This window comes from Carcharodon carcharias, chromosome 14, assembly GCF_017639515.1.
Source record: "Carcharodon carcharias isolate sCarCar2 chromosome 14, sCarCar2.pri, whole genome shotgun sequence".
Lineage (NCBI taxonomy): Eukaryota > Metazoa > Chordata > Chondrichthyes > Lamniformes > Lamnidae > Carcharodon > Carcharodon carcharias.
Window position 1 is genome coordinate 31,521,085 of NC_054480.1, and position 23,730 is coordinate 31,544,814.

Genomic DNA, 23,730 nt, shown 5'->3' on the forward strand with positions numbered 1-23,730 from the left:
AGTGGAAGGAGGCTAATGTGGAGTATAAACACCAATATAGACTAGTTGAGATGAATGGTATACTTCGGTCCCACAGATTCTATGCAAGAAGTATGCCATTTGTCAGTTCAGGAATGATAGGTATCAAAAAGAAATTATGTAGTTTGATTGCTGTTTTGTATTGCTGTTCATTTGCTTTTAGTGGTTACTCATTGAATCAAACAACTTTTGATATGTTTACATTTAGTCAATCAGGTAGATAGATAACAAAAACAAAAATTGCTGGAAAAACTCAGCAAGTCTGACAGCATCTGTGGAGAGGAAGACAGAGTTAACGTTTCAAGTCCGAATGACTCATCATCAGAACTCAGGTAGATAGATAAGATCTATTCAGTTATTCCCCAAGTTTTGTTGATAGTGGAAGGAACATATATTTTTATTTCTGTCGGACTGTTGTAAAAAAACATTTTTTTAATTTTCTGTTGGACTGAGATATATATACAATGTTGCAGTCCTGGAACAGAGTGTGCCATGAAAGACAGGATGGCACCGGAAAGGAGTCCTGGACCAAGGGAGCTGTCTCACAACAACATTTTAATTGGCTACTGACCAGGTGACCAATGTTTTGTGTGAGAGCAGTGTAGCAGAATAGCTCCTAGCATGAAAGAAAAAGACCTAAAACCTCTCTCTCCTGTGTGTGTAAGATTCCAGAAATTATACATTAATAGCTAGCCGGCTCTTTCTCCTCATATCTCTATCCGTTCTCTCTCTGAAAAGCCCTGTCAAGAGGCGAAGGGGAAAATCACTGTTAGAGACATTGAAAGGCAAGTGCTCAACCAGTGAATTAAAGACTGAAATTGCTAGAACTGAAAGGAATTTGAAAGACATCGATCAAAATCAACCCGTCAAATCCTGTACTTCGGGATTGGTACTATTTATTGAACTTATTTATCCCACCCTTAAAATCCATGTTTTTTGTGTGCCTTATGAGTCTTGTATGTGTGTGTATGGGGATTTAAGGTTAGGTTATAAAGTTAGAAATTAGGAGTTCACATTTCTTTCTTTTGCCACTGGTTAAAGACAATTTATTCAATAAACAGTTATTTACTTATTAAGTTTACAAAAGTGGTGCTCGTATTCTGTTAACCTAATTTAAACAATTAGGTTGATCAAACTTTCTCACATTTATTGCGGCGCGGGGAGCAGTGGGGCTTGATATTGCAGCGCACTATCCCCCGTGAGTCGTGACAATGGACAAGTGGGCCTTGAAATTCAATGATGCAGCACTTTACAGGTATAACAAGATAGCAAAAGTGTTTAATATGGCGTATATACCTGCATTCTCAGCTGGAAGTACACTACCTGGCAAATATTATAGGTGCTGAAATAGACATTCAGTGCCTTTACCTGAAACAGGCATTAAGTCTTGTACATTTGCAAATCTTTATCAAACTGGTTTACCATGAACTAAAATTGGACTCGAAACATTAACTCTGTTTCTCTCTCCACAGAGGCTGCCAGACCTGTTGAATTTTTCCAGCACTTTGTTTTTATTTCAGATCTCCAGCATCCATAATATTTTGCTTTTATTTTGGTTTACCATCAATGCAGCTGGTGTTGGGGTAGCAGCATTCGGGAAAACAAGGTCTGCATACAGCCTAACCAGCTGTTTTGATAGGTCTCTGCTATCAGTGTTGCATTGGCCGGAAATTCATGTGGTCTTTACTGGTAGGCTTCCTGGAGAGGTCTAGAATATGTTTCGTCTTGCTGGTTTGATGTAATTGAGTCCCAAAGCCCAATATCAAGTGGGTTTTGGGATTACCCATTTCAGTTTAGAGATTGTTTCCTGTGCTTGTTGGCACTGGCCTGTTTCTAATCTGTGATACTTTGACGTATGACATACCCAGGTTTGACACATTCTGGTGTCATACCTTCTTCAACCGGTGCAACATGACAAGATGCACACGAGGCCCAAGCTTTTAAATATGGGTAGAGTGCATTAAATTCAGCATGAGCTAAGATTACATTTCTTAGTTGGACTGGCAATGGCCACAAAAATAAGACTTCATATTACAAATCTTAAAATGAACAAAACGTTACTACTTAAATGTAAAAAATCTCTACTTACTTAATACAGGTATGTAATGTGACCACGGGAGCAGTAGCTCTGTCCCATTATCACCACTTTTGCATATGTAATGAGAAAGGGCAAGGGCATTTAGGCAGCTGTGCACAAATTGAAAAGTCATCCACTTGATCTAGCCACTCTTACACTCATTACAATAACTATCAAACCCTATTCCTTCATTCATGCAAACTTACACAGATCATGATGCACATGAACACTAAAGTCAGCTAGCTTTACTCACAAAAATCTACATGGCATTACTTTACAGATGAGCAATGAAGCCTGTCAAATATAAAGTTCTCTCACATATTACACAGATTAGGGGAACGATGCCCTGAAAAATGGTGACATATTATTATGAAGGGCCATTTAAGCTCATAACCTGTTGAATGATACAAATCTATTTCCAAGGATGGAATTCCAATAATCTTTAAAAGCATTTCAGTCAAAGAAAATGGATTAACCCTCAGCACTGGTCACATTATATGCTGTGCGAATTCTATAGATTTCCTGTTCATTCAGAAGGGAAAAGGCTACACTGTATTCCGTTCTTCAAAGGAGCATATAAGTACTTAAAAAATCACACCACAGAAGAAAGTAATTCATCCCATCCCATCTATCTATTCTGATCCTATGTATTTGTATTTTCTCTGCATTCTGTTACATTCTTTCTTTTGACAAAGTCTTTTTTAATAATTCTTTCATGGGATTTGGTGGTTGCTGGCTAGGCCAGCATTCATTGCCCATCCCTAATAGTCCTTGAGAAGGTGGTGAGCCGCCTTCTTGAACTGTTGCAGTCCATGTGGTATAGGTACACCCACAGTGCTGTAAGGGAAGGTGTTCCATGAATTTGACCCAGCGACAATGAAGGAATGATGATATGGTTTCAAGTCAGAATAGTGTGCGGCTTGGAGGGGCACTCACAGCTGGTGGTGTTCCCATGCATCTGCTGCCCTTGTTCTTCTAGGTGGAAGAGGTCACAGGTTTGGAAGGTGTTGTTGAAGGAGCCTTTGGTGAATTGCTGCAGTGCATCTTATAGATAGTGCACAGTGCTGCCACTGTGTGCCTGTGGCAGAGGGAGTGGATGTTGAAGGTGGTGGATGGGGTGCCAATCAAGTGGGCTGCTTTTTGCTGGATGGTGTCGAGCTTCTTGAATGTTGTTAGAGCTGCACTCATCCAGGCAAATGGAGAGTATTCCATCACATTCCTGGCTTGTGCCTTTTAATGGTGGGCAGCCTTTGGGGAGTCAGGAGGTGAGTTACTCTATGCAGAATTCCCAGCTCCTGACCTGCTCTTGAGGCCACAGTATTTATATAGCTGTTCCAGTTCAGTTCTTGGTCAATGGTAACCCCAGGATGTTGAAAGTGCAGGATTCAGCGATGGTAATGTCATTGAATGTCAAGGGGAGATTGCTGGATTCTTTCTTGTTGAAGATGGTCATTGCCAGGCCGTAACTTGCCACTTATCAATTCGTGCCTGAGCGTTGTCCAGGTCTTGCTGCATATGGGCATGGACTGCTTCAGTATCTGAATCATCATGAATGGTGTTAAGCATTGTGCAATAATCTGCGAACATTTCCACTTCTGACCTTATGATGGAGGGAAGGTCATTGATGAAGCAGCTGAAGATGGTTGAGCCTAGGACACCACTTTGATAAACTCTGCAGTGATGTCCTAGATAAAACTCAAATATATTTACAATACAAGTCCTGTAGCACAACAAGGCTGAGAAATTGGTTTGAGAGTACCAGAGCTTCCAGTTAGGTAGGCATGTGCACATTCCACACCAGATGTGCAGTGCCCCCCAGATATGGTAAAAGCAGAAATAGGAGCTCAAGGCCTGTGTCTGAAACAGCCCCTTGCGGAGGCAAATAAAGGGCCAAACGTCTGTTTGGAGGCCACTTCACAAATTGGTCATTCAGCAAAATATAGGGCGCAAAACTCAACAACACTGAAACGGGTCTCAGGGATTCGGATGTAGGACTTACCCATAGCCATTGCTTCTGAGGCAGGCAGCATGTCAGCTTTATGCCACCTGCTAAGTAACATGATTGCAGTGTGCTGCCATCTGTGGCATTGAATGTCTCTTCACATCCCACTTTTCCATCATCCCAAAATCTCTTCTGATTTAGAAGCTGCAGGTGTGTGAGCATGCATCTCTTACTTTGCCCTGCTCCTCATTTACAATGCTACCTTGTGCCTTTCTCCTTTCAGATACCCTAAAACTGCCACCTGGCCAAGCAGTGGTGGAAAAGCAAGAAGACAATGATGATGAAGAAACACTATCACTCAATACCACATGAGCAGCCACTCACAGATGCTGACACCGTATAATTTACAAGGATAGTTTAGAGGTAAAATGTGCCCAGTGAAACACCAGGAACAAATGACCTTCAGCCAGATCAATATTGTAACACAGGTGCCAGTCCCCATTGTGTAAGACTGTAAATGAATTCTGCTGCAGCGGACTTGGGTGAGCATTTTGCTGGGGCAGGCTACAGATGATGGCTGCTGGGTATGTAAACAGAAATGATCGGTACATTGGCAGACCTGCCAGAAAGCTTACATCCAAAGTCAAGGAACATGGGGAAGTCCAGCATCAACTTTGCATAGCGCTTTGCGCAGAGCCTAGAGCCTATCCTTTCCACCACAGTCCCATTTTCACTGTTTTCCTCTGTTACTGACCATCACAGTACTCGCTAGGCCATAATGCAGAAATAAAAAACACCATAAAATAAACATTCCAAATCAATGGTGGCCAACTCCATTTGCACACTTGTGAACTCAACCATAAAGCAATGTCTGATGGTTGATCTCTCAGCCTCCATTCCAGCATAAGAAATAGCCACCCAACGTCTGGGTGCTACAGTAGAAATTCAACAATCTGTCATGCAAGCTGTGGATATGTGTTCAAAGGGACTGGCAGGAGGGTACAGTAGTCCAGCAATCTTTCCTCCAGTAGGTTATTAGGATTAATATAAAAGCAAAATATTGCAGACGCTGGAAATCTGAAATAAAACAGGAAATGCTGGAAAAACTCAGAGAACTGGAGAGAAAAACAGAGTTAACATTTTGAGGCCTTATGACTCTTCTTCAGAGTTACTAGGATTACTGAGGTGCCACCCTGGGGGAATGGCACTGGCACCATGCAGCATGAACCTGCTGTTCTCTCCCAGATGACAGCATTGTCCTCCCACCCCTGCCACTGCATCCATGCACTTGCTGTTGCCGGTCAGTCAGCCAGCCCAGACTGCTGTAGCCCATTGGACCAAGAGATGCTTCACCTTATACTCCAAGACCACTGGATATTCCCCCATTGAAGTCAGCAATCTTCCACCAAACATGCTACAGCCACTGGTGTAGCACTCCATAGGAACACTAGGACAGGTTAGAGTCCTGGAAGACAGGCACTAAGAGAATCCACAAGTTAGTTGATTAGTTGATGAAAGCAAAATACTGCGGATGCTGGAAATCTGAAACAAAAACAAAAATTGCTGGAAAAACTCATCACGTCCGACAGCACCCGTGGAGAGGAAGACAGGGCCAATGTTTCGAGTCCCTGTGACTCTTCATCGGAACTTAGTTGATGGTTGATTTATAAATTTGGTTTGGAATGTTTATTTTGTGGTGGCTTTTATTTCTGCATTGTGGCCTATTGGACGTCATGATGGTCAGTACAAAAGGACACAGTAAACTGGGACTATTGGTGAATGGAAATTGGGATTGTGTTCAATGTTATCATAGTCAGATGAGCTGTCCATGGACAGTCTGGCCAGAAAATGGCTGTTGACATTGCCTCCTCCCTTCCTCCTCCTCCTCCTCTTTGTGTATAAATGCTGCAGGAGTGCTGATTTCCCTCGATGAGTTCAGGCGGTATAGCATCAGCACTTGGAGCTTTGCCAATGGCAAGTGAGTCAATAGCTTTGCTAAGCTCCTCCTCTGTGGATTTGATACCCAGCTCTTCCATGACAGGCAGGATCTCTAAAGTTCTAGAGCTTCTTCAGTCACTGTATTCTCCCTGGAGTACAGCAGAAGGTAGTGTTCCACTCATCTCTCCAACTGTTTATTGCAGTTGGTGAAGACCTTCCTTGCCTTTGTTTTCAATGCAGCAATGACTTGCAGCTGGTCAAAAATGCCTCCAAGACAGCTGTGATTGATATGGTACCTGAAAGGCTGAACATTGACATAGCTTCCCTACAAGAGACAAGGCTCACTGAAGGTGGACCTCTTGAAAAAAAAACATTTTCATCTTCAGGGGCAGAGTTCAGAAAGAAGGTGTTGGCTTTTCAGTAAGGGACTCACTGCTCTCGATGATAGAATCCCCAGAAGTGGTTCAGAATGTGTTTTCTCCACCTGCTTCTCAAATTCAACAGAGCCGGTTAACCTAATCAGTATCTATACTCCAACGCTGTGCTCCACTATAGAGGCGAAAGATAAGCTCTACGAGAAGCTTGGCATCACTATCAGCAGAACCCCCAAGTCAGAACATCTTTACCTACTGGGGGATTTTAATGCAAGAGTTGACGTGGGCCATGAGGCATGGCCCTCCTGCCTTGGATATTATGGCTTGGGAAAGAGAATTGACGACAAACAGAGAATACTTGAGATAAAAGCAAAAATACTTGAGAATACTTGAGTGTTGCTGCGACCATGAGTTTTGTGAACTAACACTTTCTTTCAGAGCATGTCTCCTCGAACATCCAAGATCAAGACATTGACACCAGCTGGACTTGATCATCACCAGATGTGACTCTCTGAACAGTATTCTCAACATACACAGCTATCATAGTATTGACTGTGATACAGATCACTCCCTGGTGGTACACAAGGGTTAGGTTGCAGCTTTTTCATTCAAAACAGAAAGACCATCCTTATATCAATGTCAGCTATACTGCCTACCCAGATAAGAACCAACAGATCCTTGACTCAATCGAACAGGTACTCTTCAGTATTCGCACACAGAGTGCAGAAGCGAAATGGAACCTATTTTGAGACATCATTTCCAATACCACACTGTCAACGTATGAGATGCAATAGCGGAAAAACGCTGACTGTTTTGAGGCAAACATCAGTGTAATGGAACCCATAACTGAAGTCAAATGATCCACTCCCATTTAATTACAGGAAAGATCCGGGTGAGGAAACTTTGAATGCACTAAGAGCTGCTCGAAGTAAAGTCCAACAGACTGTGAGGCTCTGTGTCAATAACTATTAGTTACAATTTTGCCAGAGTATACAGATGTCCTCCGACACAGAGAATGCTAGGGGATGTATGGTGGGATCAAAAAGGCAACAGATCCATCAGCAAAGAAAGCAGTTTCATTGAAGAAGTTGATTTTTTTAAAAAATTCCTTCATGGGATCAAAGCATTGCTGGTTAAGCCAGCACTTGTTGCTTATCCCTAATTGCCCTTGAGAAGGTGGTGGTGAGCCCCCTTCTTGAACTACTGTAGTCTGTCTCGTGCAGGACCACATACAGTGCCGTTAGGAAGTGAGTTACAGGATTTTGATCCAGCGATAGTGAAGGATCAGTGATATAGTTCCAAGTCAGGATGATATTTGGCTTGGAAGGTAAATTGCAAGTGGTGATTTTCAAATGTGTCTGCCACCCTCGTCCTTCTAGGTAGTACGGGGCTTCGAAGTTGCTGTCGAAGGAGCCTTGGTAAGTTGCTGCAGTGCAACTTGTAGGTGGTACACACAGCTGTCACTGTGCGTCGGTGATGGAGGGTATGAATGTTTAAGGTAGTGTGTGGTGTGGCTATCAAGCAGGCTGCTTTGTCCTGGATGGTGTCGACTTTCTTGAATGTTGTTGGAGGTGCAGTCATTCAGGTAATTGAAGAGGATTCCATCACATTCCTGACTTCTGCCTTGTAGATGGTTGGCAGACTTTGAGGATTCAGTAGGTGAGTTACTTGCTGCAGAATTCCTAGCCCCTAAACTGCTCTTGTAGCCACAGTATTTATATGGCTGGTCCAGTTCAGTTTCTGATTAATGATGTTGATAGTGGGGGATTCAACGATGGTAATGCCATTGAATGTCATGGGGAGATGGTTAGATTTTCTCTTGGGTTGGAGATGGTCATTGCCTGGCACTTGTGTGGCACAAATCACTGTCACTTATCAGCCCAAGGCTGAAGGTTGTCCAGGTCTTACTGTATTTGGACAAAGGTTATTTCAGTAGCCAAGGAATTGTGAATTGTACTGAACATTGTGCAATCATTAGCGAACATCTCCAATTCTGACCTTATGATGGAGGGAAAGTCATCGATGAAGCATCTGAAGATGGTTTAGCCTAGAATGCTACCCTGAGGAGCTCCTGTAGCGATGTTTGGGGATTAGACAATGTCCTATCATTATTGGATTCAATTAAATAAACTTTATGAGATGATAACTACTTTGTCACAGGCAGCTTTAAACAAGTGGACCTACTGTGACTGAAAAGGACTTTCACATTACCATGTACACATTTAATTTTAGAAAAAGTTTACACACGTTTTCTGGTTTCAAATTTCTAAGACAGCCTAGATAAAGGAAACTTTCAGAAAACTGATGTTCATTTCAGCATTCCTTCGTATCTGACTTTCCTTTCCTGTGAATTGCTTCGCAGTGATCCATAGCTAAAATGACACACTGTGTCAGATAATAATAGAATCTGGGTTCACCCACAGCACGTCCTTGATTTAAGTTATGCTGTCGGACACTGAGTGAAGGCCAAATACCTGGCCACAAGGAGGGATAGATATAGATTTAGCAAATCTGAAATGGGGCAGGAAAGAATAAGTTTAAAAATGGGGGTGAAAGATGCATTTAAAAGAAATGCTGGCAAGGCTCACCTCTCCAGTTCTGTGCACCACAGAATATCCTCCTTCCCATTCATGATAACTGGGAAATGCTGATCCTTGCCCTGCTTGATGGAGTTCGACCTGGTCGTTATGGTCCTAACTTTGCTAAACTGTAGAACATTTTAATACAAAAGGTCAGAGTCCATTTCATGAGATATACAACTAAAAACTCAACTTCAACACAGTACAAATAAATTACTACCTCTATTTTACAACAGAGTAATATTAGTTATATATCTCCACAATTCTGAAAGTTTATGATAATCAGAATAATCTGTGTGCTTTCAGCGGGGAAGTGGACTTGACAGTAACATGGAGCTGAGATAGGGCTAACACTGTAGTCTCAATTCTCTGACTTGTGGTATCCCTGTGAGATCAGCTTCTAGCTGAAAACAGGGAAATTTGTTTTTTTTGTTTTGAATGAATTGTTTGTGCTGAACTGAAGTAAGATATATAAAACTGTTAATTAGAAGCTCACTGAGCCCCCCACTCCACTTTATTGTTCCATCCTGCCAAAACTAACAGTCTGTAAGAGCATTTGAAAATATTCAACTCAAAGTGCAAAAAGTTAAATATATTTAAGAAATCATGGAAAAGAAAAGCCAACAGCCAATTTCATCCTCAGACCATTTATTTGATTAAATTTGAAGCTACTAGGTCACAATTTTGGCAGTTACTGGGATCATGCCCAATGGTGCCCTCAACAATGTCCCTGCTAGAGTCTGCAAGGTCAGAGGGAGGGCATTTAATTTACAAGGGTCAGGTAGATGCAAACACGCACCTCAGGTGCATTTCTAGTGCCTGCCTCTTAAAAGTGTGATAGAAACGCTAGCGCCTGTCTGTGGGGGGTGGGTGAGTCTTCCCAGGTCCTCTACAACTTCAGCCACTATCCTATTAATTGCCTGAGCATGAAGGCTGATCTGGAGATTTTTTTTAAAGTATTTAAGAGTCCAGATCCTTGTCTCGCCATTAGGCAGCCACTGTGGTTGCATTTGGCACTTTGATCCGCATTGTAATTTAACAGCAGTTTCTGAGTCACCAGAGTCTTTCAAAAAACAACTGAGGTTGGGTCAATTGAAAATGTCAAAACTGATTTACAAATTCTTGTTATTAGTTAAGGGTATTAAGGGATATGGAACCAAGGCAGGTAAAGGGAGTTGAGATACAGATCACCATAATCTACTTAAATGGTAGAATAAGCTTGAGGGGCTGAATAGCATACTCCTGCTTTAAATCCCTATTGTGAGAATGCCATTGATATAGACGTTGTCTGAATGGGTTGAATGTCATTTATTACAGGATAAAGAGAAGAGTGGTGAAGGATGCAACAAGCTTTGATAAGCAGAGGGGATATGTGCACATTATCAGAACACAGGATGTAAACAGCAGCTTCGCTGAATAAGCAGCTAATTCCTTGTTCAGCATGTTGTAAATTGTTGAGAAGAATCTCCTTCTCTGAATGTTTCCTCACCTTCCCCGCATTCTTCCTTGTCCAATCAATATTGCTGCTGCTGCTGCACCTTTTCCAAATGCAAGCATCTCTTTATGTTGAGGTAATGCAATATGCAGTATGCCATTACAATATGGGAAGCTCATATTGTAGAGAACCCCCAGATCAGTCAACACCTGAAATGCTTCAGGTGCTCGATAATGATCCTGTTGGTCTCTGGCTTTGATTATACCTGTGTTTCTTGGGTAAGGCAAGGTTGTGGAATGGTATAATGAGCCACCTCTGAAACTCTTGCTCCCCTAGCAGTCATCCTGTTGTACTACTTGGAGGGTTGAATATTGGAGGTAGACTGGCGCAGGATAAATGAATTAAGACAGCTTAACGGTGGCTTGCAGAAACGTGCATAATCCTATTTCTGTGATAGGACACTAGATGGACATTAGTGGAATGGTAACTTTTTGTATTGCTGACTGCTGCTGGCTGGTGTTTTGTGCACTGATGGCAATGTGCACGTAATCAGTGACTCCCTGGATGCAAGGGAAGCCAGACACAGCTTCAAATCCTCAGGCTCTCTTCTGTTGTTGAGATCAACAGGAAAGATGATGCACACCTGAGCATGGCGAAAAGGACATTGATGATCTGGAGCTATACTGTAGCCTGGGAGATGCAGATGATGTCACTGGTAGAAGACTGAAAGGAACCTGTTAAGGACTGTGGGAATTTTAAGAGATACCATGTGGTCCAATATGTAGCAGATCCTGCAGCAGGTCGCTGCAGAGGTCCGACTGGAGAACAGCAGCATTCTAGTGCATTGTTCTTCAAACAGATCCAAAGAAGTAACTCTTGGCCAGTACACTCAGTGTGCTGAGTATATCTTCTATGAGCAGCTCCCCATACTTATCTTCCAATAGCCTGGTGTTGGTTGCTGAGGCTACTGCTCCTCCTCCAAATGCTCCCCCATCCACATTAAACTAGCAATTATCCGCACACATGATAGCATAGAAAGTGATATGGCAAAAAAAAATTGAAATTAATGATCTGAAAGCTGGAAACTCCCTGAAATCCATAAACCAATAAAACTTCAGTGGCCCTGAGACACCAATTCTGTCATGCTCAGGACGGGCATCTTCAATTTTTAGTTAAAATGGCATTGCTGTCTTATTTGTATCATAGGGTCCATTTTTAAATATATTTATTAGGCTCCTCCTTATCCTGGATCAAAGCATTGTGTGGTTTAGGTGATAGTATTGGGAATGATAGTCTGCTGCTGCTAATTTAAGCATCTGTATGTCCCATTATTGCTGGTGAGCAGGGTTAAGATCAAACCTTTCATTTCTTATTGGATGGAAAATAATAAAATAGAATATGCCAATTAATTTGGTATCTTAATTCAACTTACAACTATTTATAGTTAGCTACAAAACCTGAATTTGCCAAAGCTTAATTTCAAATCTTTTGCTCGGATCCCACTATTATACATAATCTAAAATATTTGGCCAATATAAAGTTAGAAAGTGTAAGAAACTGTTGATCAGTTGTTTAGTATATTCCTATTTAGGGCGTATCACTATCAGCTGCCTCATTTCATTGCAATAATTCGTAGAAATAATCATTTTTATGATAACAGATGCATTGACAGTATTCTGCTAATATTATTCAATTTTTTTTATTATTCCTGGCAAATTAGACATAGGCTAAAAATGTAAAAACTTAAAGAGTCCAATTACAGATTGATAACATTGCTATCTTGAAAATAGGTCTTTATCTTCAGTGTTGATGTGTTCTACTGGGTGAAATAACCCATTTATTTTACAGCTAGCAAAACTGATGGCGAATGCTTGCACCAGGCCCTGAGTAAAAAATTGCAGTGCAATTCTTTGATAATGAATACATTTTTTAACTCTATCAGATAATCAAATACTTGTGCCTGGAATTTCTTCAGCTATTTTTTCTCTTCTGTTATCACTTTAATATAAGTGAAGAGATAGGTCTGGATTTTCACAATGATGGAGAGTCTCTCTGTCATTGTGATAATAGCAGGGGAGGCTTAAATCCGGAAGTTTTACCCCGAACATGGCTCCTACCATTTTTGCATGAGCGGGTCGGGATTTGCACATGTGCATTTTGTGGAGGCAACTGCCCATATAAAAGAGCAACTGCCTCCCATCATGTCTGATTTTCATTAGCCAGGAGTGGGAAATATAATGTATGTAGATTAGATCTGGTAGGAGCAGGTCTAAACTTTGTGGAGGCCTTTAGAGAGGTGGGGTACCCCTTTGGGTATTGTCCCAGGCCATCTTTGGGGTAGGTCAAGTGCCCTTTGAGGAAGATAAGGTGCCCTTTGGGATTGTTAAAAGTGGACATGAATGTATGTTAAAAGTGCATAAACTCATTGGAACTGTCAAGAGAGCTTTAAAAAAGAACTGTCAAATGTGTCAAAAGGGACTGTCAAAAGCAACAATCAAAGCAATGGTCAAAAACGACGGTTAAAAGTGATGGTCAAAAGTGACTGTCAAAGCGTTTAAAACTCCTGCCCCTTAAATCTTTGAAGTGTTAAAAAAAAAATCATTGTTCACTATTTCACTGTCTGTTGACATAAGCTGGAAAGTTGTCATTACTGGATTAGCACTGGATGATTGATTTCACAACCTTTCATTATCACAGTGGGATGTTTGTCATTGCATAGTTTGATTGACAACTTCAAGTGGTGATAGACTCTTTGAAGTGCAACTATGAATTCCAATGTTTGTTTTTATAAGGGATTAAACACTTGAATGAAATGTTGTTTTTAGACGGGATTAAATATTTGAAATATATGTTTGTTTTTATAAGGAATTATTTGGTTGAAGGAATGTAAATATAGCAAATAGGTTTCTATGAATGAAGGGTTTTTATAAAATAAAGTCTGCAATAGACACTTAAGAACTTTATTTTATCTCATCCCATCCTGGGTCCTGAGATGTTCTCAAGGTGGATACCAGGTGAATTGGCATGGTAGGTGTAAGGGTCATGGGGGCGAGTGGGGGACATGGGTTGGCACTAAGTTAGCAGAGGGGCTAGAAGGAGCCATGGGAAGTGGGTGGGGGACAGAGGTTGACATGGAGGATGAGGGGCCATGGGCATGGGTGGGGGGCATAGATTGCCATGGAAAGTATGAGGGGCCATGGGGTTGGGCCTTGGAGTAGGGGGGGGGGCATAGAAGGCATAAGGAACCATAGGGATGGGTGGGGGGGGCATGAGTTGCCACGGGTTGGCATGGATGTGGTATGAAGAGTGTGTAGGGGTGAGGAAGTGTGAAGGATGACGGCTTTTCTGATTTATTGTTTTTTTAAACTTCTGCATGGTGCTGGTGCACAGAGGCAGGCCTTCCACCCAGCCCACCTCCGCACCTGCCAGCCTCTGCACTCTTTCCGGGGTCGCCCACCATGACTCCCATTTTCAGCTGCACACCCTGCCCACCATCACCCACACCCGGACTGAAAACCAACCTTCAGTGGTACTTTCTCCAGAAATCCCTTTAAATCTTCCAAAAAAACTGTGGGGAGTGTTAAAAAAATCATTGCTTGCTATTTCACTGTTTGCAGAATCCCTTTTTTTTTAACTATTATAAGGAGTGAGATAATCTTGAGCCCAGAAAGATTGTAAGGGTCCTAGAGTAACAGGTCTAGGCATATTATAGATTCCTTTACAGAACTTCTAGAACCTCCCTGGAATTTTACATCTTTTTACTGGAATTGTGAAATATTTTGACTAGCGTGTTACCCCAGCAATACTCTGCCTTCAGCAGAGAGGGAAAATGGAGTATTGTCATGGACTTGTGCTAATTAGTATTTATGTCGTGAATATCCAAATATTTCTGTAGAACTTTGCAGCCGTCAGAGAGAAGAGACTTTACACAGTGGTCTTTATAAACAGCCCATGGTATTTTTCATGCTTATACACTTTTTAAGATTGAAATATATAGAAAGTTCTAAAATATGGGAAATGTTAAATAAACATTCACCTAAAAATGATAAAATTTATTAGATCCATGTCATATAAAGCTTACCTTTGCTATCCTACCATGCTCAAGGCAGTCCTGGAGTTCCAGTTTATCTGCTGAAGAAGCAACCAGGGGCCTGAGAATGTGGAAAATCTGACTTCAGTGCCAAATATTCCAGGTATTTTCTGTATCATGCATTTTCAAGCAATGCGAAGGCATTTCTTCATGTTATGAGAGGACTAACCACAGTAACAGCAATAGCTGAAATATTTATTGATGCTGGCCAATCAGAAACAACACTCTTCACTATGAAGAAATGTAACCAAAGTGTTCAGAACAGTTTTTACTAACATCACGTCAACACATGGAAGACAGAAAACTTGTAAATATACAGTGACCGATATAATGTCAATTATAAAGATGTGAGGAATGACAAAGTAGTTACTATCTATGGAGCCTGAAAAATATGATTTTAAATGATAAACTTGTGCTAAGCAAGATTCCATTGCATTTATTTTAGGAACATGTTACTGGAGCAGTACATTTCAATCATTGTGTACTGAAATTTTACCACTCAGTATGAACTATTGTTAAGCATATATTCTTGACCAAAACAGAATACGATCATACAGCATAGATGGAGGCCATTCAGTCCATTACCATTCAACTCATTTTGCCTGTCCCAGCTCTTTGAAAGAGCTATTCAATTAGTCATGCGACCCTGCTCTTTTCCATAGCCCTGCGACTTTCTTCCCACACAAAGGCGTTTGTAATTGTTAGACAATAATTCAGATTTATTAGAAATACTATTGTTTATTTGCTGGTTTACAATACTAAGGTGAACAATAACTTTTCGCATCTCTAAGCATTTCTGTCAATTGTAGTAATAATCAAAAAGCACTATACTTTAATCTTATGGTGGAATGACCCCTAAAGCACTCAAATTAATCTCTGCTGTGGTGTTAACCAAATTAAAATAAAGAAGTTAATACCCTCTTTAATTTAGCAGGGAGGGGAATGATATGGGCATATAAGCATTTGTACAATAACATTGTTCTAAGTAATTTCCAAACTATAGAAATACCAAATTTCATTAAGTACTCAGAATCTATTGGACAGATTCCATTCATATTTTCCACAAATGACTTTCTGTGAATGGAAGAATCCTTTTTCTCTATCCAATCTATATTTAACATTATTTAATTAAATTATATTTGGCCCATATGACTGCATTCACTGTCCACATGGCCTTATAATGTACATGCGTACATTAGTGTACCCATCCGTCAACACAGAATATCTCAATTTATGCATCTGCTAAACATCTTAAAACATATCTGCATGCCATAGACAGTTCATGCATGTAGCCAGAAGGAATTAAATTCTCATGCTCACACTAGAGATTGAAAATGTGCTGCATGATAGTATTACACAAAATTAAATGAATAATCGAAGACAAATACCCATTTACAACCAGATTATCATACAGTGAATTCCTAACATTGTCATTCTTAGCCAGAGATGGGAGAATGAACAGGAGGTGATAACAAGGCCTCATTCCAAGATGCAGATATTTTCCTCAGGAAAATATGCAAGCCCCATTTTGCAACACAAGAATGAGATCCATTTCGTAACACAGATAAAAAGACAGTATAATTACTTATTTCAGTGGAATTGGCAGAGATTTTCATATCACATCTGTGCACAGAGAGCAATGAACCTTTCATCTGTTGGTGTTTTCAAGAAAGTAACAAGATCTTTAAATGGATGGTCATTTTGTATTGTAAGGATGATTATGAGTGAAAAATGACATAGTTTAGGCCTCTTTGAATATGGCTCTAACATACATAGCGGTGAAGCAAGAAGTGTGACAATGAAAGGTACAATAGGCAAATATCTCCATGGCCTGAATCTTCTGGTCAGCATGCGGAGGGTCCCGCTCGCCGAGTGAAATAAAATGCGGTGACATCAGACGTGCGTCCTGACATCACTGCGCGTTATTCAGGTCTTCAGTTCAGCGGGCGTGCACTGGAGTTGGCTGCACGCCTGCCAAACTGTCAAAGCCTATTAAGGTAATTTGAATATCAATTAAAAGAATTAACAGAGCTGCCCATCCAACCTTAAGGTTGGCGGGCAAGAGAAAAGTCCAGGCAGCCTTCACATTTATCGTGAAACCTCATCCATGGGCGGGATGAGGTGTAATGAAGGTTTTTAAACTTTAATAAAAATTTTTAATAAAATTCATAGACATGTCCCAGTTCATGTGACACTGTTACATGGGGAGACATGTCCGAATAATTTTTTAAGATTTTTTATTGACTTTTTGATAATCAAATTAAACTCCCTGAGGCAGCTCTGCCTCAGGGAGATTTCTGTGCTCTTTTGCGCATGTGCACGAAAGAGCGCAGGCCCCAACTCAGCCTCCTCCCTCTGCCTGCACAGGAAGCGCTCAGCACTTCCGGGTGCGGGTCACGCTGGAAGGCATTATTGACCCGCCCACGTAAAATGACGGCGTGCAGACGATCACGGGCGGCAAATGGCTGCGCGCCTGCCCGCACCCACTCCTGCTCGGCCTCCTCGACGGGGAGAAAATTCTCCTCCAAGTATACATTGTGCATATCAATGTTTAGCAAGTGACAAACAAAATGAAAACATTTGTTTGCTGTATCTTTGAAAGGAGTATTAATAGTATTCTTCAATTTGATCTCATCTGAAATAAGTGTCAATGTGAACCCTACTGGAGATTTAGTAAAATCACGACTCAAGGGAACTGTGAACACATTAATCTGACTTGAGTTTTACAAGATGCTAACAATAGTTGGGAATTTCCTCAGGGGTCCTCCTGATCTGCTGCTGTAACTTGAGGAGCACAGAATCACACAGTGCAGAAGAGGCCCTTCGGCCCATCGAGTCTGCACCAACACGTGAGAAACTCCTGACATATCTACCTAATCCCATTTACCAGCACTTGGCCCATTGCCTTGAATGTTATGACGTGCCAAGTGCTCATCCAGGTACTTTTTAAAGGATGTGAGGCAACCCGCCTCTACCACCCTCCCAGGCAGCACATTCCAGACCGTCACCACCCTCTGGGTAAAAAGTTTTTCCTCACATCCCCCCTAAACTTCCTGCCCCTCATCTTGAACTTGTGTCCCCTCGTGACTGACCCTTCAACTAAGGGGAACAGCTGCTCCCTAGCAACCCTATCCATGCCCCTCATAATCTTGTACACCTCGATAAGGTTGCCCCTAAGTCTTCTCTGCTCCAACGAAAACAATCCAAGTCTATCCAACCTCTCTTCATAACTTAAATGTTTCATCCCAGGCAACATCCTGGTGAATCTCCTCTGCACCCCCTCCAGTGCAACCACATCTTTCCTATAATGTGACGACCAGGACTGCACACAGTACTCTAGCTGTGGCCTCACCAAGGTTCTATACAATTCCAACATGACCTCCCTACTTTTGTAATCTATGCTCGATTGATAAAGGCAAGTGTCCCATATGCCTTTTTCACCACCCCACTAACATGCCCCTCTGCCTTTCGAGATCTATGGACACACACGCCAAGATCCCTTTGTTCCTCAGAACTTCCTAGTGTCATGCCGTTCATTGAATACTTCCTTGTCAAATTACTCCTTCCAAAGTGTATCACCTCCCACATTTCAGGGTTAAATTCCATCTGTCACTTATCTGCCCATTTGACCATCCCGTCTATATCTTCTTGTAGCCTAAGACACTCAACCTCACTGTTAACCACCCAGCCAATCTTTGTGTCATCTGCAAACTTACTAATCCTACCCCCTACACAGTCAACAATGTCGTTTATATAAATGACAAATAATAGGGGACCAAGCACAGATCCCTGTGGTACGTCACCGGACAATGGCTTCCAGTCACTAAAGCATCGTTCTGTCATCACCCTCTGTCTCCTACAACTAAGCCAATTTTGAATCCACCTTATCAAATTACCCTGTATCCCATGTGCATTTGCCTTCTTTATAAGTCTCCCATGTGGGACCTTGTCAAAGGCTTTGCTGAAATCCATATAAACTACATCAACTGCACTACCCACATCTACACACCTGGTCACCTCCTCAAAAAATTCAATCAAATTTGTTAAGCATGACCTCCCTCTGACAAAGCCATGCTGACTATCCCTGATCAAACCTTGCCTCTCCAAGTGGAGATAGATTCTCTCCTTTACAATTTACTCCAATAGTTTCTCTACCACTGACAGGAGACTCACTGGAATGTAGTTCCCTGGCTTATCTCTACAACCCTTCTTAAATCGTGAAGCCACATTAGCTGTTCTCCAGTCCTCTGGCACCTCCCACGTGGCCAGATAGGAATTAAAAATTTGGGTCAAAGCCCCTGTGATCTCCTCCCTTGCCTCCCTCAGCAGTCTGGGACACAAATCATCCGGACCTGAAGATTTGTCCATTTTTAAGCCTGCCAACACTTCCAATACCTTGTCACTCCCTATATCAATTTGCTCAAGAACCTCGCAGTCTCTCTCCCTGAGTTCTATCCCTTCATCCTCATTCTCTTAGGTGAAGACAGATGTGAAGTATTTGTTCAACACTCTAGCGATGTCCTCTGGCTCCACCCATAGATTGCCCCCTTGGTCCCTAATGGGCCCTACTCTTTCCCTGGTTATCCTCTTCCCATTGATATACTTGTAGAATATCTTAGGATTTTCTCTACTTTTACCAGCCAGAGCTTTCTCATATCCCCTTTTTGCTCTCCTAATTGCTTTCTTAAGCTCCACCGTGCACTTTCTGTACTCCACTAATGCCTCTGCTGATTTGCTCCCCTTGTACCTACTAAAAGCCTCTCTTTTCCTTCTCATTGTATCCTGAATATGTCTGGTCATCCATGGTTCTCTGGGCTTGTTACTCCTTCCTATCACCCTAGAGGAAACATGTTGAGCCTGTACCCTCCACATTTCCTTTTTGAACGCCCCCCCACCGCTCTTCTGTAGATTTCCCCACAAGCAGCTGTTCCCAGTCTACCTTGGCCAGATCCTGCCTTAATTCACTAAAATCTGCTCTCCCCCAATCCAAAACATATTTTTGCAACTTGTCTACTTCTTTGTCCATAATCAGCTTAAATTGTACCATGTTGTGAGGGCTATCACTAAAATGCTCCCCCACCACCACCTTAGCCACTTGTCTGGCTTCATTCCCCAGAATTAGGTCCAGCACTGCGCCGTGCCTTGTTGGACCCTCTACATATTGACCTAAAATGTTCTCCTGTACACATTTCAAGAAATCCACTCCATCCAAGCCCTTAACACTATGTCTATCCCAATTAATGATGGGACAGTTGAAATCACCTAATATAATTATCCTATTGTTATTGTTTTTACACACCTCCGCAAATTATGTACATATTTGCTCCTCAATTTCCCACTGACCATCAGGGGGTCTATAATAAACACCTAGCAATGTGGCTGCTCCGACTCCTTAACTAATAATGCAATGCCTCCTCCTCTTTTACCCCCTCCCCATCTCATCTGAAGATTCTATATCCTGGAATGTAGAGCTGCCAATCCTGCCTCTCCCTCAACCACATCTCTGTGAAGGCTACTATATCACAATTCCACATGTCAATCCTCACCCTTAACTCATCTGTTTTACCTGTAATACTCCTGGCATTAAAGTAGAGGCCATCCAGCCCTGCCTTACACCCTTGAAACTTAATACAGCTGTACTCCCTCTGACTTGATTGTTTTACTGTATTACGATGTGTCCCTATTCTGCTAACATTCTGTCTCCCCTCCCTCTGCCGAATTAGTTTAAACTCCTCCCAACAGCACTATCAAACCCACTCACAAGGATGTTAGTCCCGCTTGTACAGGTCCCACCTTCCCCAGAAAAGGTCCCAGTGATCCAGGAATCTAAAACCCTCCCTCCTGCACCAACTCAAGCCACGTATCGATCTGCGCTGTTCTCCTATTTCTGTGCTCGCTAGCACGTGGCACTGGGTGTAATCCAAAGGTTACAACCCGAGAGGTCCTGCTTTTTAGTCTACTGCATAACTCCCCAAATTCTTGATGCAAGACCTCATCCCTCTTTCTACCTATGTCATTGGTACCAAGATGTACCATGCCTTACCTCCCTTCCCCTTCAGGATGCCCTGAAGCCATTTAGTGACATCCCGGACCCTGGCACCAGGGAGGCAACACATCATCCTGGAGTCACATTGATGGCCACAGTAGTGCCTATCTGTTCCCCTGACTATAGAATCCCCTATTATTACTGATCTTCCTCCCCTCCTGTACAGACAGGCTGCTTTGGTGCCAGAAGCTTGGCTCTGTCTGCACCCCCTGGAGGAACCAGCGCCCTCATCAGCCTCCAAAATGGAATATCGATTGGCGAGCGGGACCCCAGGGGACTCCTGAACTACCTGCCTATTTCTCTTGGACTGCCTGGTAGTCACCTATTCCCTTCCTTCCTCAAGTCCCTTCAACTGTGGCGAGACCACCTGTCTAAATGTGCTACCCACGATGCTCCCAGACTCGCGGATGCTCCAGTGTCCTCAGCTGCCTTTCCAACTCTGAAACCCGAGTTGCCAGAAGCTGCAGCTAGACACGCTTCCTGCACACATGCTGGTCTCTGGCAATGGAAATGTTCCCGGCTTCCCACATGGAGCACACCGCAGCTTTGAACTCTCCTGCCATGACATCCCTTTAAATTAAACCTTTTAAATCAATTACTCTAGGGCCCTTCTTTCCTGATCCTCGTTACTACAGAATATACAAACTATAAACAGCAAAAAGACCTTAAACTATAAGCGGTAAAAGTAGTAAATACTTACCCGATCTTACCCACTACTTACCAGTCATTTCTCTCCCTTGTAGCCTCTACTGCTACAGCAGAGCAAGACCACTCTCTGAAGATTTAAGAAGTTTGATAGCAAAGAAAGAATGCAAAAGCACCTCTTCCCCTCTACACCGAATTCCCACTCTGCACCAAATTGCCAATACCCACACTCACTCTGGCTGTGTCTCACTCATGATGAGGTCTCTCCCCTGCTCGTGTGCAAGCAGATCGATTTAAGTTTAGTTCACACATCTACTTGAGGTTTCTGTTGTAGTTATGGTAGTCAATTGGACAAATGCCCTAAGAAATTAGTTCAACAACTTCAGACCATGATCTCTTTCCTCCATCCTCACCCTTTTCTGATTCCCTTTTTTCAATATTCATTTTTATTTTTTTATCTATTTTCCATTTATTTTTAATATATTTTTAAAAATTTATTTCCATTTTTATTCATCGTTTTATCCCTAGCTTTTAGCCTATTTTTGATTTTCTTTCCCACCACCTACCCCTACTTTCCTCCTACCTTACCCCCACCAGGGCCATCTGTCACTTGCTCATGTTGTTCTTTCCAGAGCACTTACCCTGGTCTGGCTATCATCACATTTTGCTTTCTACTCTTAATGTCATTGTTAGCACCTCCCTTAGCCACTATCACCACCATTAACACCCCTTTGACCTTTTGTTTATGACATCTTTTGCAATCTCTCCTTTGCCTCCACCTATTGCTGGCCTTCTATTCAGCTTCTCCTGTTCCAACCCCCTTAAACGGTATATATTTAATCACATTTCTACTTCCCTTTAGCTTTGAAGAAGCGTCATACGGAATCGAAACGTTAACTCTGTCTTTCTCCCCACAGATGCTGTCAGACCTGCTGAGTTTTTTCAGCATTTTTTGTTTGTGTTTCAGATTTCCAGCGTCCGCAGTATTTTGCCTTTATCTCTAAATGTATGTACATTTTTTTCTTGAAATGATCACAGTCAACAAAAGCAACGAGTTAGGGTGCAATTGGGAAAATGCATTTGAAATCGTGCTTATTAGGTAATAGTTAAAGTTTATGCTAAAATTGATTTGTATGATCACAAACATAAAATCTTTCAATATTCAATGTTGTATTTATAGTGGAAACTTGGTGCAGTTTTATTAAAGCAGGGGAAAATAGGTTTATCAATAAACATTAAGCATTTATATCAATAGTGTCTAGTCTTCCACTTGTGAGTAATCTATTTTAAATCACTGAAAATGACTTAAAATTATACTGAACTACTTACTAGTTTCATTGGTGTTCACTTGTCAGTTTCTTAGAAAATTAAATATTTTATGAATGTAAAAACTTTTAAAATGTGTCTATGAGTGCTTGTGTGCCCAAGAATACAAGCTCAATTTGAAGACCCACCTCAAAAAGTCACAATTGGCAGAAACCTGTCACCCCATTATTTCCATCTGGGACTTGGTCAGGTTTGTGGGCAGAGCCAGCTTTAGTCAAACTTATTTCTAAACCAATGTATGAAATTGTGGAAACTCGATTTACGCTTGATATAACTTATGCATTCAGTAAATTTCACCCAAATGGCGCTGCTAAAACTAGTTCAAACTGATGGAAACTCTACCCTAATGTATTTAATTGTGCCCTGTTCCAGTGCTGCCAATACACCTAAGAGATATTTAAAATTTGGAAAACATATGTTGCACATCAATCAGAATCAAAAGTCACAAAGCTATTAATCAGTTATATTCTTTTCACTCTGTACAAAATACAGAATTTTTAATATCAAAAGAGGCTATTAAGTTTAAAAGGCCATTGCATTTTCATTAAGCTCAATTCCCCAGCTTCTTAGTGTATTCCTTAGACCTTGCTCCTGTAGCTAAAGAACTGCCTCTTGAACCCAATCATATTGTCAACTCCTGTGGCATTATCTGAGAAATTATTCCAAATTCTAATAACTTGGGGTGAAAGTATTGCCTACCTTCCTTTCTTACTCTCAATTTCCTCATTCTTAAATTTATGCAGGTTGAAACTGATCTATGCCAGCAGTGCAAAACGGCTCATAGCGAATAGGCAGCTGATTTTTCACCATGCCCGATCTTCTTTCCACTGAAGTTCACAGAACAATAGTTTAATCACTTTTGGAATCATGTTTCCTAATCTCACTATTACTTTTACTTGGTTTGAAATGAAAAATCTTGGCACTATTTTCTACAGAAAATAAAAGCTAGGGCGGTACAAAATCGGCTGCATCATCTACGAGCCTATTTCAGGCTCCTGGCATAGACCAATTTTCGCCCCATGCTCCCAGTCAGTTTTGTCAATTCCCTTCATAAATAGGAGAACTTAATTAGGTCACTTCAAAGTTTCCAGTTCTTCAAAGAAAACAAATTCAACTTTCTCAGTCTTCTCTAATAATTTCAATTTAAATTTGGAATCACTCTTGTTGCTTACTGTTGTTGTTGTTTACTGGAAATAACAGACCAGGTGCAGCAAGACTAATTTGATTCCCTGTTCCCAAAAAATAGCCACTCCTCATAAC

The 23,730-nt window shown here is 41.6% G+C and overlaps 1 protein-coding gene across 10 annotated transcripts in view; it reads right to left on the reverse strand.

The window, feature by feature from the left end:
- Nucleotides 1–23,730, reverse strand: part of LOC121287207 (DNA (cytosine-5)-methyltransferase 3B-like) — a 335,867-nt gene that overhangs the window by 40,445 nt on the left and 271,692 nt on the right. For 8 of the 10 annotated variants that reach the window (XM_041204873.1, XM_041204868.1, XM_041204871.1 and 5 more), the window contains 2 exons: nt 14,445–14,514; nt 8,938–9,056 (listed from right to left, as the gene is read on the reverse strand). The exons of 1 other annotated variant lie outside the window; for it this stretch is intronic. In XM_041204873.1, the coding sequence (XP_041060807.1) occupies nt 8,938–9,056; nt 14,445–14,514 (189 nt within the window). The remainder of the gene's footprint in view (nt 1–8,937; nt 9,057–14,444; nt 14,515–23,730) is intronic. One more of the 10 variants, XR_005945160.1, reaches the window with a different exon arrangement.